Genomic DNA, 15,771 nt, shown 5'->3' with positions numbered 1-15,771 from the left:
CTGCACAGGGTGCTGTTGTTCTTTGTTCTCTCAGCGAGGGCTGCCGGAACCTGGAGTATCTGAACCTCTCCTGGTGTGACCAGATCACAAAGGAAGGCATTGAGGCGCTGGTGCGGGGGTGCCGGGGTCTGAAAGCCCTGCTCCTGAGGGGTTGTACACAGGTACAGAGGTCACATATCTGGTCAGCCTGTTTCTCTTGCTGTGGTGGTCATCTTGGTGCCTGACTGGCTCTCTGACCTGGATTCCATCCCTCTTTCATTCCTCCATCTACTCAGTTAGAGGACGAAGCCCTGAAACACATTCAGAACCACTGCCATGAGCTTGTGAGCCTCAACCTGCAGTCTTGCTCGGTAAGTATGAAACAGGCATTGGTACACGGCCCACTGCCCGTCGCACCTGTGCGTCCCACTGCCACTGCACATGCCCAGAGTGGCTGGCATCCGGCCACATCACCTTGTCCTGACTCCTCGTCCTCTATCCTCACTGGAGCTGTGACTCTTTGTGAGAGAACAGCAGTAAAGTAGCATGGGCAGCACGAGGCTATGGCGCCGCCCTGAATTATATAAAGTTTGTCAGTTCCTACACACACACACACACACACACACACACACACACACACACACAATGAGACAAATGGACATGGTCTCCCCTGCCCAGGCTAGCCTGAAATGCAGTTATCATGCCTCTGAGGGCATGCTGAAAGCTGGGATTCCTGGCTGGCTCTTTAAAGAAAAGTCGGGAATGCTGTTACTAGTCACCACCTAGGTGTTCGATCTCAGTGTCATCTCTTTTTAACACATTGGGGCTGGTGGCCCTCTGATTCCTCAGTGAGAATAACAGCCCTGGCTGGGAGGATAGCCCAGTCAATTAAGGAATGGCTTTGCAAACACAGGACCTGAGCTTGATCCATAGAGCCCATGTCAAAACCTGAGGACTGGGGGAGCAGACGACAGGATTTCCCCAGCTCACTGGCCGGCCGGCTGACGGCGAGTTCTGAGTCAGCAGAATATGTCTAAAAAAGGTGGCCAGCAGCTGAAGAATCACACGTGTGAACACACACAGGTGCACACACACATGTACACACATACACACATGCACACACACACACACATGCACACAGCAGCAGTGCTGTAAACAGAGGCCATGTGCAAGAGAAAGCCAGCACTTTTCTAGGCATCCGCCTTGGACTCACTCTGTCTGTGTGGATGTGCTGGTTCATGGGCTGCATGGCCCACGGGGAAGCCAGGAGTTTGGGAAACCTAAGAGAAAATCATTACATTCATCTTTAACAAACAAATCCAGGTCTGCAGAGTGTGAGATGGTGGGAGTTCCCTCCAGTGTCTTCAGAGCTGGCTCACAGACCTGCCTGGACTGCCCCAGGGGCAGATTTGGGCTACACGGGACAGACCGGCCAGTGGTTAAACTCAACAGGAACACACTCATGTCTGCACGACTTACTATGTCTGAAGCAAAGATTATTCTAGACCTTCACAGCCTGGTTAAACAAAACTCCAAGGAATTTACCAGTGCCCACTTCTCCTTTTCTCTAGATGATTTGGTGAATGTTATAAATGCACGTAAACATGGTGATTTCTATGATGAACACACAAAGCAGTACTGTCTACGCATCCAGCCGTGCACTACCTAGGGAGTTCCAGGAGTAACTTAGTGTTCTCCACGAGTTTATGAACTGCTCCTAAAATGGTCTCTTCTGATGACTGTCCAGGTGGAGTCTTGGCCTTTCAGTGTCCATCGCTAATACTAGGATATTTCACCGCTGTGCAGAATCTCCCCTCTACTCTCATTTGTTTAGCAGTGCTGGGACTGAATTCAGAGAGAGCCTCATTCATGCCAGGCAGGCACCTACCAACCTAGTGATCACCCAGACTTATTTGTTACTTTGATTTTGGACAGGTTTGTTTCTTTGTTCGTTTGTTTGAGACAGGGTCTTACTATACAGCCTCGGCTGGTCTGGAACTAGGCAGGCTCCAGACTCCACTAGCTCTGCTTCCCACGTGCTGGGACCAAAGGTATACACTTGGCTAGTTTTGTTTTGAGGTAGGGCTTCACTAATGAAGTCCAGGATGGACTAGGCCTCCTCCTGCCTCACCTTCAAAGTGCCAGGACTACAGGTGAGTGCTGCCCCATGCAGCCTGCTTGTATTTTGGCTGGGGTGTCAGGGTGAAGTACTTGTAGGCAGCGGAGAACCGGGCAGACCGCACTAGGCTCATTCCCCCGGGCTCCGTGTAATCGCTGGCTCCTGACCCTGTGCTCTTCTCCCAGCGCATCACTGACGACGGCGTGGTGCAGATCTGCAGGGGCTGCCACCGGCTACAGGCACTGTGTCTCTCAGGTTGTAGCAACCTTACGGATGCATCTCTCACGGCCTTGGGCCTGAACTGCCCCAGACTACAGTGAGTGTGACCCCCTTTTGCTCTTTGGCTCTGAGAGGACCAACTAGGCTACCATAGGGGGTAGCTTTGCCACACTTAGGGTGGTAGAGCCAGGAGGTGTTGGCTAGGCTGCGGTATGACAGCGCCTCTGCCCACCCAGAGGGGAGGCTGTGTAGCACAGCTCACTCTCATGTAGTCTCTGGTCTGTTTCCCGTGCTTGTTCATATTTTACCTCATGTGTTATGCTTTGGCTTTGGTCATTGGAGTGGTCTGGGGAGTGTAGAATGGTTGAATGTCTCTGCTAACCCTGTCACTAGATGGGCAAACTCAGCTGCTCGCCTGTCGTCCTCCTGAGTGTAGGCAGAAAGGTTGGTTCCCAAGGTAGAGCACTCCTGCCGCTGCCCCAAACACTAGCTCTGCACACAGAGAGCGTGGTGCAGAGAGTAGCCGACCCCACAGGCCTGCGCCACCCTGATTTAACTAAACACACCTCGGTGAGTGGACCCCCACTTTCAACAGCAGAAACTGAGGCCCAAAGGAAAATCAGTTTGTCTTGCATCTCATGGATAAGGAGGGAAGCAAAAATCTGAACCTGAAAGATTCTGTCTCAGAACGAACAGCCTTAACACAGACCATACAAAGAGGCAGTGAGAGCATTCTATCTTTCTTTACATCGAAACGGTTTTGATTCTAATGAGGATGAACTCATCTTTTTCATTGCTTATACTTTTAAGGTCCCCTCGAGGGTAACTGGAGTGGAGGCCTTGCCAGCATGCCTGGGGCTAGTTCAGTCCCCAGCACCACAAGATAAATACTGTGGGTTGATTTTGTTTAGCAAGAGTCCATTTTAATTGTGTTCTAAAACAGTTGTGGGTGGGCTCCTGCTTCACTGTGATGAGACATTCGGACTTAGTACCCATCCCTTCGAGCTGGTACCACTCAACCTGTCCCAAGAGGGCCTGTTTGCGAGACCCAGGAGGACATGACAGGAAGTGGCTCAGTGTGGCACAGAGCCAAGCAGACTTGAGAATGTGCACCATACAGTGTTTCTGTTGCTAACCGGGTGCTACGTGCTTTCTTCCCTCGTGCCCACTTCGCAGAGTTTTGGAGGCTGCCCGATGCTCCCATCTGACCGATGCAGGCTTCACACTGCTGGCTCGGGTAAGGCATCCAGTTTGAGACAAAACTATGCTGTAATTCAAAGCGACTCTGGGTAGTTTGGGGAATGCGAAGAAAATGACATCTAGCTTCAGAAGATGGCTATGATGACCTTTGCACTTTTTTCAGCTGGCCAGGACACTAGAGAGACCCCGGCAGGTGTGTCCAAGTTCTTGACGTAATATTGTCACTTACAACACTCACGCTTAAGAACCATGCAGTTGAGTTACCAAGAAATGTGGGCCCCATTCATAGCTGTCCTTGAGCACACACTGCCCATGCGCTGGGCGCCTTCAGACCTCAGTGCCCCTACTTGTCAGTGAGACCCACCTTGAACAAAGCCTCTCTCCAGTGACCTTTCTGTGTGACCCAGGCTGGCCTCTGCTTGGCTTCCCTGGCTAGGACTGTGCTCTACTCGGTCTCCCACACTGCTTGTGGTACTGTCTGTGTCCTGAACCCACCTCCTACAGAGGAGTCTGATCTATGTTGTAGGAAGGTGTGACAACTCTCTTTCTCAGTTGAGAGGATGGTGCTGGAGGGCGCGGCCAGGGGGGCAGCCATGTCCATTGTTCAAAGTGAGCTTGCTGGTTTGGGATGGCTGCAGGAACAGGAGCCCCTGCTCAGTGGACTGGGTGGGCTACAGGGCTACTCTTGTGCGCCCACATAGCAGAGTATCTTGTGGACTCTTCCAGAACTGTCATGACCTGGAGAAGATGGACCTTGAAGAATGTGTCCTGGTGAGTAGACTCCTGGCAGCCTCTTAGGGCTGCTCTGTCACTGCTCGGGGCTCAGTATTGTAGCAAGCACAGGTCACCACTGCTACCCAGCATGGTGGTGGGGATCAGGCACCTGTTGGTGGTTCCACATGCAGGAGAGTACCATCCATTTCCAAGCACAGGCAGGAGTTCCTTTTATTTTGCAAAGCTTGTGAGAGGAATGAACCTGCATGTTGGATGCATGACAGGGTGGCTACAGGAAGGTGTTCTGGGGACCGCCCCCCCCACAACTCCACTGCTTTAATGCCCCGTCCCTAGGCTCCCTCAAGCACCGGAAGCAAGGCCAGAGAACAGTGTGCCTCCCTAGGACACACTGACAATGTGAAAAGAGTGTGCATGGATGAGGTTTTAGTTTTCTTTCTGTTCCCTCTGAGCCCACACTCAGGAGAGTCCAGGAGTGGGTATTAAGTCCTGGTTCAGAAGCCACACACGCCAACTGTGTTTCTCTCCAGATCACTGACAGCACTCTGATCCAGCTCTCCATCCACTGCCCCAAGCTGCAAGCCCTGGTGAGTCTGAGTTACTGCTGAGAGTTAAGAATGTCTTAGGAATGCCATGGGGTCCACTCTGTGTAAAGCCACTATCATTCTTGGTCTCAGCCCGTGCTGGGCTAGCGTGAGCTGTGAGGCATCTAAACATTACTTCTATTGTAAGGAGGGACAGGAGCTGACAGGAAATCACAGCCCCATCATCGATTCACTTCACCTCATGTTCACCCTGTCAGGGAGAAGAAAAACACCATTATCTAGGTGCAGAGACCTTTCCCTAGCACTGTGCTCTGAGGGGTCTGCTGTTGCACGTTCTCTCAGCCCTAGGGGAAAGGCTCTGGGCCCTCTCTCCGCATGCTGTCCAGTCCTCACAGGACCCCTGCCTTCCAGTGATGTTTCCCTCAAGGGGTTCTGAGCACCAGAAGGACTCTCGGTGACTCCAAACAGCACTGCGCTTCTCTGCCCCGCCAGTGAAGGGGAATGGACCACTAGGAGTCTTTCCTCTTTGCCCAGGAGTGACGATCCACAGTATCGCCTGAGGCCACACAGGGAGCCTAGACCTAGAGCCTCACCAGACCCGAATCTGAACACCTACCTACCTCTGCCTCAGTGACAAGACACCTGCCCCATAGACGTCAGACCACTCAGTATGGAGACTTGCCCACTGTATGTACAGGGCCTTACCCCACAGCAACAGAATATTACAGGCCTGGGGCAAGGAGATGTAATGAAGCAGTCAGAACATTCTGGATAAACAGAACAGTCTGGACTCAAGAAAGGACATGTTTAGTGGCAACATGCAGATGACAAGTCCAGATTAACATGACATTTTAAAGGAGACTTCAGAAAAATGTTCCTGGTACAAATTATGAAGATACCATAAAGCCAACAGAAAAATCAATGCCCACAAATACAGTATATAGAACTGCTCAGAAAATTAAAACCAAAAATCAGCGAACGGCCTTAAAGCAGAGTGGAGGACCCAACAACAGAGTGGCCTACTCTTGCCAAGTGAGCACAGCCTTTAGAAAACAAAGGGTTGGAATGGTTGCGCAGTATTGGAGGATCAGTGCCTCAACTGAGGCTTCCAACTTTGTGGCTGATCTGAGCGGTGTGGGACTTGGTGCAGCGCCATTGGTGTCCAAGAGGAAGCAGCCTGTCAACTTGGGTCTCCTGGAGAGGAAGACAACTTCAAGGAGTTTCCCATGGAAGGGCCATCTTGGAAGAGGAAACTTCAACTGAGAAAATGTCCCTACCACTTTGCCCTGTATGCAAGCCTCTGAACCATTCCCTTGATTAATGATTGATGTGGGAGGGCCCAACCCACTGTGGGTGGTGCCTCCCCTATGCCCTTTGTTGATGATTTTGTTGAAGAGGCCAGTTAGAGAAGTCTCACTTTCTCTTTTGTCATACATTCAGAAGTAGATTTGCCCAGAGGTCTGTAGAGGTAACGAGTATCTATTACTGCCTTCCTCATGAAGCACCTGCATTGTTCTAACTCAGTGGTGACACTATTGTGTACTTGGCTTACATGACAATGTCTATGCCTCACCAATGTTCCCTTTTTAATGAGTAAGCAGTCTGTCCTGTTTGGTATCCACCCATTTTTCATTCCATAATTTTAATAGTGATTAGTGATCTTTTACTAAGTTGCAATGAAGTTTTACAAAATGATCATTTCTAATTCTGTCATTTTTTATACCTACAAAGATGTAACTGTAAAGAATATCATCTATTTTTCTGTCCAGTGTTTGTTGTAAATGGATATGGGTTTATTGTTGTTGTTTTTCCTAATTCAGTGTTATTCATTTCAGCAAGATTCTGAGTTTTTTTTTTTTTTTTTTTTTTTTTTTCGAGCTGGGGACTGAACCCAGGGCCTTGTGCTTGTAGGCAAGCACTCTACCGCTGAGCTAAATCCCAACCCCAGATTCTGAGTTTTGACATGCTTTCTGGCATTAAAAATAAATCTAACTTGCCTGGTGGTTTGCATGTCACAGATTTGATATCAACCATCTCTTCAAGAAGCTGTGATAGCTTTTATAATGGCGGATAAATGCATAGTGTTTGAATTAAGAAGCAGAAGTCAAGCAGTGAGTTCAAAAGCCAGAACAACGATAAGAACATGAAGTGCCTGATCATTTACAAAACTGTAAGCAGACACAGAAGACCGCTTTGTGCCTCAAGGATTAGGAGGATTTTCTGTATCCATTCCAAGGGCATCTGGGTTCTTCCCAGCTTCTGGCTATTATAAATAAGGCTGCCATGAACATAGTGGAGCATGTGTCCTTGTTCTAGGTTGGAACATCTTTTGGGTATATGCCCAGGAGTGCTATAGCTGGATCCTCAGGTCCTATGTCCAATTTTCCGAGGAACCGCCAGACTGAATTCCAGAGTGGTTGTACCAGCTTGCAGTAATGGAGTACTACTCAGCGATTAAAAACAATGACTACATGAAATTTTTAGGCAAATGGATGGAACTAGAAAATATCCTGAGGGAGGTAACCCAGTTACAAAAGAACACACATGGTATGCACTCACTGATAAGTGGATATTAGCCCAAAAGCTCGGAATACCCAAGAAACAATTCACAGACCATATGAAGCTCAAGAAGAAGGAAGACCAAAATACTCATGGGAGGAAATGCAGGTACAAAGAGTGGAGCAGGGACTGAAGAAACTGTCATCCAGAGACTGCCCCACCTGGGGATCCATCCCACATGCAGTCACCAAACCCAGTCACTATTGCTGATGTCAAGAAGTGCATGCTGACAGGAGCCTGATATGGATGTCTCTTGAGAGGCTCTGCCAGAGCCTTACTGATACAGATGAGGATGCTTGTAGCCAACCATCAGACTAAGCACAGGGACCCCAATGGAGGAGTTAAAGGACTGAAGGAGCCAAAGGGGTTTGCAATCCCATAGGAAGAACAATATCAACTAAACATACCCCACCCCCCCAGAGCTCCAAGGGACTAAACCACCAACCAAAGAATACACATGGAGGGGACCTATGGTTCCAGCCTAGCAGAGGATGTCTGTCATCAGTAGAAGGTGAAGCCATTGGTCCTGTGAAGGCTCTTTTCCCCAGTATAGGGGAATGCCAGGGTGTTGAGGTGGGAGTGGGAGCATCTTCATAGAAGCAGGGGTAGGGAGTATGGGAAAAGGGGGGAAGGGAAATAACAGTTGAAATGTAAATACTTAAAATATCCAATAAAAATTAATTGAAAAAGAAAACAAAGGTGGGGGTGACAGGAAGCAGGAACAAAGGATGTGACAGTCATAGTATCACAGAATCAAAACAGAGCTAAATAGTCCCAAGTTGGTAAAATGTCCTGTAGGTCAAAGCTGATCAGACCTTGGACAGATACTCATCATCAGCCATCTTCCAACCACCAAAGCCACTTTCTCCCAGGATCCTTGGGCAGACACTGGCAGAGGTCAAGAATTCTCACCTCAGAATCCTATGTGTGGAAATCTTTTTTTTTTTTTAAGATTTATTTATTTATGTATATGAGTACACTGTAGCTGTCTTCAGACACACCAGAAGAGGGCATCAGATCTCATTACAGATGGTTGTGAGCCACCATGTGGTTTCTGGGGTTTGAACTCAGGACCTCTGGAAGAGCAGTCAGTGCTCTTAACCGCTGAGCCATCTCTCCAGCCCCTGTGTGGAAATCTTATCAAGGAAGTGCAGGAGAACATTGGTGTGAATATAAAATGAATCTACTATCACAGAAGCAAGATAGCGGGTCCTCAGTATTACAGTGCCACTGCTGAGTATGTTAAAACAAGACACCGGCACCTCAAAGGATGTGAGGCAGACAGCACACACACACTAGCAGTATTATTCCACAGCAGTCAAGGGGAAGCAACCAAAATGTCAACAAGTGAACTCGACATGCTTCCCATGCCAAGAATGTCGTTGAGACTGAAGTGCTGTTGGCACATGCTTCAGCATGGGTGAGCCTGAGGACATGATACTACGTGAAGTGAGCCAGGTCCCCAACGACAGTGTCATCAGAAGAAAGCAAAATAAAGCCCAAATCAAAAGGACATAACACTGTAGAGCTCAGTGGTGCACAAACACCAGTGCAGTATCATAGCAACGCTGGCTGCTGCTTTGGAAACAGGCCCCAGGCCAGGTTGCTGGTATCAGTGGCAGTCGGCTGCCACCAGGTCTATCCAGGCCGAGTGTCCTGTATCCAAAATGGGGCCAAGGTGTTGGGCTTCCAGGTTGTCGAATACACTTTGAAGTACTTGAGGCTGGGTCCAAAACCTAAACACACACTCATCTTCTACCTAGCGTGCATCTTCCACAACTGCCACTGCACTGCGTTCTCACGGTGGCCCGTTCCTATCTGTAGTGATAATAAAAATTCTTTAGAATTGGAGGATTTCAAATTCTCACATTATGGCTGCTAAACTTATAGGAGGTACAACTATGTAAATAACCCAAAATCCTCTTAAGGAATTCATTTAGAATTTCCAAATTCCCCCAAATGTACATGTAGAAACGCTAGAGAAGTTAAGCTCTCCCCCCTCCCTGCTTCTATCTCCTACTACACTCTGAGCCTGACATTCTTGTCCCCCAGCCTGGGCCTCAAAGCACGTTCTGCCCTTTCCTACTTGAACCCCAGTACCTCAGACATTAGCTCACAGACTGCCATGGTCATCCTGTCGGTCGCTCTCAGGCTCTGTTCCTTTTTCTCTTGAGAACTTTGAATGTTGGTGTGTGTTTTCTATTTTCATAGTGAGACAACTGTCCAGCCTGAAGTTAAGTAAACTTGGCTATTTCAATTCATCCTCGTACTTTTGTAACCTTAGTTACCACTTCCAAGAGGCTAGTGATAAATGACTACGGTCAGAGTCTCATTGCATAGCCACAATTGAGTCATGGATGTTTGCATTTTTAATGTGAGCACTTTGTCTGTGCTGGGGTACATGCATGAGACTGTGGGTGCTCATGGAAGCCAAAGTCATTGGATCCTTCTGTAGCCGAGCTACCAGTCGTGAGCAGTATGTGCTTTTAACTACTAGCCACTCTCCAACCCTGCTCATTTTAAACAACGACAGTAAATCTACTGGCTTTACTAGTGGCACCTCTACTCAAATTGACCCATAAAACTGCTGGAGAGTTAACTCTGAACCATGCCCCTGAAACATATTTCCTGTTTCTGGTTGGAAACTTAACTGCCATGGTCTGGGGCAGCAAACCCAGGACCTTGCCAACTCCTCTAGTGTGTGCTTAGAGAAAACCCCAGACTTTCCTATAGTACTGGACAGGGGGATGGGAGCACGCTGGCTGTCAGTCAGAGGAGGTTTTTGTAGTCTTTGGCCCTTACAGACTTCCATTTATTCATGGTGACCCTTCCCACACACGGCACTAAATAATACCATCACAGCAAGCAGTTACTCTGGGCCCTTGAGGAGCCGGCTCCCAGCTCTTACTTAGGTAGAACTTGGAATGAGGGTCCTGTTGAAGAATGTCTTTCTCCCCTCGCAGAGCTTGTCCCACTGTGAGCTCATCACCGATGAAGGGATCCTACACTTGAGCAGCAGCACCTGTGGGCACGAGAGACTCCGGGTACTGGAGCTGGACAACTGCCTTCTTGTCACTGACGCCTCACTGGAGCACCTGGAGAACTGCCGGGGCTTGGAGAGACTGGAGCTGTACGACTGCCAGCAGGTCACCCGTGCAGGCATCAAGCGTATGCGGGTAGGTGTGAGCCCCTCTTAAGCTCTCCTTGGCAATGGGGAATACCCAGAAATCAGTATCCAGATTGGTGGATGCTGATCAGGGATTACTGAAGAATGGTAGGCTGTCAGATGAGTTTTCGTACCAGGCTAGAGGGCTCAGCCAGTACCTGTCTTCTGAGTTCAAGGCCAAGAACATGGTACAAGTAGAATAGAAGCACTTCATGTTTTCTGACCTCCACATACATGCTGTGGCATGCACTTGCCCTAGTGCACACAATGTACTAAAACCAATATTCACTTGTCTAGTCTGGTGTGTTTATACAAACTCTGATTACACAAGTGCTACCTTAGGCTTCTTGCTGCCACTTGAGAGAAGTGTTTCCATGTGTCTTCAGAAGGTGCTGGATTTGGTGGTGGGTAGAGAGGGTTTAACAGGGACAGTTCTAGCTCACAGCAGTCTACCTGCCTAATAATAAAGTAACCAATTGTAAATGGACTAGAGGTTTTCAAAGGTTATATACGAATCCTAAGACCAGGGCAGATGACTCCCCGTTTCCTATTTCCTTCCAGGCTCAGCTTCCTCATGTCAAAGTCCATGCCTACTTTGCTCCAGTCACCCCTCCACCAGCAGTGGCAGGAAGTGGACATCGACTGTGCAGATGCTGTGTTATACTCTGACAGCAGCTGCTTAGGCCATGGGCCCTACCCTCCAGGTTAGACCAGTCTCCTGACTGCTCGCTCCATCTCTGGACTCTCCGTGGTGAAAGCATTATAGGTAAAAACCTTCGGCCCACATACCTGCAGAAACTGGTGATGCCCAGCACCTTAACGTCGCTACGATGCAAGCAGACCCAGGCCCGTGTCAGTTACCACACGGCAAGAGTGGTGTGGTGCAACCTGGAGCCCATCAGAGGTGGGTACCTAGGCAAATGAGCCCCATCTGGCTTTGTCAGCATTCTACGTACACCTTCAGTGTTAGCACAACCCTAGCAGAGCAAGAGTCTGTTGGTTTCCTACCTGATCTTTACGCCAGTGGTCTAATGTAATTCAGAGCACTTCCTATTGATCTGCAGGACTTGCCACTGTGAGGACTAAATAGCACCTTTATCAACGTGACTATACTGCAAACTCAGAGTGGCTGGTAGTTTGCCATGTAGAAACACGTGGGAAAGGCATGTTAACATACTTGCAGAAGACACCAAAGACACAAGCCCTCTGAGCTGGGCGGGCGGGATCGTCACCTTTCTCTTTCTGTCAGCTCATCATACCCAAGTCTAGGGACCAAACCCAAGCCCCTTTGCATCGATCCACCGGAAATTATACGCTCTGCCATATGCTACAGCATACAGTGCACTTCTGCTAAAGGAGAAAAGCCAATTAAGCCCACACTCCTCAAAAAACTCGCGGGAACCTTGAAGAAATCCAGAATTAAGGCTTAAATTATCTATAATATAATCAAGTAAAAATAATGAACGGATATACGTAGAATGGATGTGTTTTTTTTTTTTTTTTAATTTACTCTGAATTTTTAGGAATCCTATCAGGACTATTTTAAACTTTACGCATGAAAAGGTCAAATGAACGAAGTGAAGGCGGCTCTCAAATTCACAGAGCCTCACCACGTGCACTGGAGTCACCAGGGCCTTCACGCTCGTGACATCATGAGGCAAAAAGAACAAATCCACTGTGCAGACGCAGGTGCTCCTGTCCCTGGGACTGCAACAGGGTACTGTCCTTTACTACGGTGCTGCTGCTCTGTGCACCATTTCCCACTTCTTTATCAGTAACAGTAGCTGAACCTTCCCAGCAACCACTCCCCAACCAGAACTGCAAAACTGAGCTCTCTCTGCGGCTGAGTGGACAGAGGCAGTGACTCCCCACTGCACTCTAGGGGGCTCACCAGGTGAGTGAATCCCTGTATTCACTTACTGCGACACCAAGGGTTGGTCTGCCTCCTCCCTGTGTGGGGAGGGCTGGGCTGTGACAGACGGAGATGCTGCTAAAGAAGCTTGCCCTAGGCTCGGTCCAGTGAGTCACGACACTCATCTCTATTAAATACCAGAGATGACGATAGAGTGTGGCCCGTCGCAGATGGCGTACCTGATGTACAGTGACCACGACTTCAAGCCTAGCAGAGTCTGATTGTCTCCTCTAAGTATGCAGCAGGAAGTTCCTGTAACTACTTGTCTTGAGTCACATCGCCTTTGTGGAAGTCGGGGTGAATGTCATGCACCATGCACACTGAGGGCAGCCCTTGATTTCATGTGATCTCAGATGATGCTTGGACAACTTAGATTTTAAATGAGCAACACATTTACAAAACAATCAGAAAACATTTATTACACTGAACTGTACGTCCTATAACCCAAGTAGCAAACCGCTGGTGCCGTAGGTCAGGAACCTGTCTCACTGAGCAGACTAGACTCGCACTTCGTGCGGCTCAGCACAAGATCAAGTCTGAGGAGCTTGTGAGTACTTTCACCCCACTTCCAAATCTGATAAGGAATTCAAAATAGCACACAGCATTAAATGACATTTATTGTTCCATAAATCATGAGATCCAAAAAAGAAAGCTAAATAGACAAGCAAAATTCTAAAACAATTAGGAGATAAATTCACTTCTTTCCCAAGTAAGTGAATGGTACAGAAAGCATGTGGTCACACAAAAGCAAAGGGAAGGACGGATGGGAGCGCCCCCTAGAGGGCCTGCAGAGCTACAGCACTGCCAAGACCCAGAGGAAAATATTGAGACTGTTTGTTTTGTGGCAAGTAATTAACCAGGGACAGGTAACACAGGCTGTCAGCGCCTTTGCCCACTGAAGGATGAAGTAGTCTGTCTTCTAGGGGAGATTACACTTAAACCTTAATTATTCCTACCCACCCGAACAACAGGGGTCAGACAAGCGCATTCACAGCCAGCAGCTGAGCAAACGGGTACAGACGCTACATAATTAAAATGGAAAGAAGTTTTTAAAAACTCGGAGTGAGGGGAGAGGTAATGGCGGCGTAGAAAGGGAAAAGCCAACGACTCCCTTTCTGAGCAGTGTGCGAGTGCACGACTCACAGGCACACTTGTCACGGACAAAGCAAGAAGGATGCAGAGTAGAGAGCCCCCACCAATCACCACACTATCTATCCATGATTGTATTGAAACTCAGTATTCGAGGGGAGAAAAGGGAAGGTTTATGGTACATTTTAGTGTCTTGTTATGACATCTAGTGTTTCCATGGGTAATTTTGTCTCATTCAAAAAATTCCTTTAATATCATCAGAAGCTATCAACAACAATACTGTCCCCCATTCCATCACCTAGTTCTAATGTCTGGGGAAGGGCTTTAGACATGTTTAAGAACAGAGCTGGGCACAAGACAAGTGAGTGCACACCTAGCGTCCCAGCTACTTGGGAGGCTGAAGTGGGGGAATGGGGAGATGAGAAAAGGAAACCACACGAGTTTAAAAGGCAAGGAGGCTTCAAAAGGTGAGATCCAGAAACTAAAATGCTAGAACTGGGAGCGAAAGCCAAACACCCAAGTCTCTGTACCTCTTAGGGCTCGCACTGACCTCACAAGGTATGGCTGACAGTGCCGTTTGCTCATCATCTTGGCCCTTCTTGTCTGGCAGGATCCCCTCTGACGAACACCTTCAGACATGATCACTTCGGAGGAGGTGCTCAGCCTCTTACCTGACCGATTCTGCTTTGTCAGCGCAGTGCAGGGCAGCTCCCCCAGAAGCTCCCCCATCTCCTCCCCAGGTCAGCATAAGGGTCAGGCAACAAAAGCCAAACTGGCACAGAAAGGTAAATGCCCACGGTTGAGTTTTACATTCAATCCAAACCGCATACAGTGTGAAAAGCAGCAGCAACTGCTTCTGGGGGAGGTGGGGAGGGGGTCTTTCCAATGGCCCCCGCCAGGGAAGCAAGTACTCGTGATCACCATGGTTAGGAGCTGGTTGCACGTCACCTGACATGCTCTCTCTCACGAGGATGCTGGGCTGTGGCAGTGACAATGAGGAGACTTGTCTCTCCTACAGCTCATTAGGAAGGTCATCTTGTGTTTTCAATATGAAACATTTCACAGTAAAATCCAATTCCCAGACTTCTTGGATTCAGTCTTCACACACTTTTAAGCATGACTTTATTTGGTACTGAATAGAGTTCAGTCTGTATAAGGTATCACTTCAAAATTATGTGAATACCATCATTATTTTCAGCTGCAAGAAAAAAGGGGGGAGGGTTAAAACTCTGAACTAAGCTTAGAAGAGAGACAGTAGTAAGACTGACTGCACTACTCTAGCTCCTCTCCCCTCAGATGCATCCTCTGTAACACTGCTCAGGGAGCCCAGCTCTACAGGGCAAGGCTTACGAGAGCAGCAGCAGCAGATGCGCTTGTACGCTAGGGCAAAACGGGCCAAAGCACTGTGAGGGCAGAGCTGAGAAAGCCCTGCAAAAGATGTGTAGGTGACCCGCAGGTTCTGCTGGAGACGGACGTCTCTTTGCTGGAGAACTGAACTCTCAGAGGCAGATAGCAAGACATAATGGCCTCAGAAAACCGTGAGACTCCGTGAAGACGTCCATAAAGACAGAAATGAAGGTGTCCATGCTGGAGGGAGGCCCTGAGGGAGACCCTGTGGGAACGAATGCTGCAGCATTCCCAGCCTCACAGGACACAAGTTCCCCAGTAAACGTGAGTTTCTTGTTTTGTTTTTTTCTTTTCTTTTTTTTGTTTTTTGTTTTTTTTTAATTTTTCAAAATAAAAGCTATTACACTTTAAAATTAAAGCTGTTTCTTCATATAAGCAGCGAACCAATTCACTACTGTGTCACATGTGCAGGTGTCCACATAAGGTGGTCTGATGGCCAATCAAGTATAAAGCAAATCATATTTTCAAACCCTTTTGGGCAGCACCTTTTCAGAGTCACTACCGTGTGACTGCTTCCTCTTCTAGGGGTGGAGTCTGTGCTGAGACCAGTATAACTGGTCTTAACCCACGTTCTCTGCCCATTCCTGCTAACCTTGTAGTTTGGAGCTCACTTGACCTGGCCTGGATCTCTTCCCACACTGTTCCCTCTGTACAGCCTGCCCAACCGTTAGTCACTAATGACATCTGAAAACTTCTAAATTAGCACCTCAAACTCAGTGCACCTCAGAATGGTACAATTAGCTGCCCGCTTTCAGACCAAGTTGACTTGCCTCTTTGATGAGGCAGCCACTGGCCCTGGCAGTCACAATTATTCCTCTATCAAACCAGGAACCAACTGCGCCCT

The 15,771-nt window shown here is 48.3% G+C and overlaps 2 protein-coding genes across 3 annotated transcripts in view; one reads left to right on the top strand and one right to left on the bottom strand.

Moving 5' to 3' along the window:
* Fbxl2 (F-box and leucine rich repeat protein 2) overlaps nucleotides 1-11,995 on the top strand; it is a 48,559-nt gene extending 36,564 nt beyond the window's left edge. Inside the window, exons 8-15 of the mRNA XM_032910987.1 lie at nucleotides 35-161; nucleotides 276-350; nucleotides 2,284-2,414; nucleotides 3,494-3,554; nucleotides 4,244-4,288; nucleotides 4,780-4,836; nucleotides 10,317-10,529; nucleotides 11,081-11,995. Coding sequence (XP_032766878.1) covers nucleotides 35-161; nucleotides 276-350; nucleotides 2,284-2,414; nucleotides 3,494-3,554; nucleotides 4,244-4,288; nucleotides 4,780-4,836; nucleotides 10,317-10,529; nucleotides 11,081-11,188 — 817 coding nt within the window. The 3' untranslated portion in view covers nucleotides 11,189-11,995. The remainder of the gene's footprint in view (nucleotides 1-34; nucleotides 162-275; nucleotides 351-2,283; nucleotides 2,415-3,493; nucleotides 3,555-4,243; nucleotides 4,289-4,779; nucleotides 4,837-10,316; nucleotides 10,530-11,080) is intronic.
* A 1,035-nt stretch (nucleotides 11,996-13,030) lies between these two features.
* Ubp1 (upstream binding protein 1) overlaps nucleotides 13,031-15,771 on the bottom strand; it is a 45,160-nt gene continuing 42,419 nt past the window's right edge. For both annotated transcript variants that reach the window (XM_032910979.1, XM_032910981.1), the window contains one exon: nucleotides 13,031-14,718. In XM_032910979.1, coding sequence (XP_032766870.1) covers nucleotides 14,681-14,718 — 38 coding nt within the window. In that variant the 3' untranslated portion in view covers nucleotides 13,031-14,680. The remainder of the gene's footprint in view (nucleotides 14,719-15,771) is intronic.

This window comes from Rattus rattus, chromosome 8 (genome assembly GCF_011064425.1).
Source record: "Rattus rattus isolate New Zealand chromosome 8, Rrattus_CSIRO_v1, whole genome shotgun sequence".
In the NCBI taxonomy this organism is placed as follows: Eukaryota; Metazoa; Chordata; class Mammalia; order Rodentia; family Muridae; genus Rattus; species Rattus rattus.
This window is presented reverse-complemented; position numbering and strand designations above follow the sequence as displayed.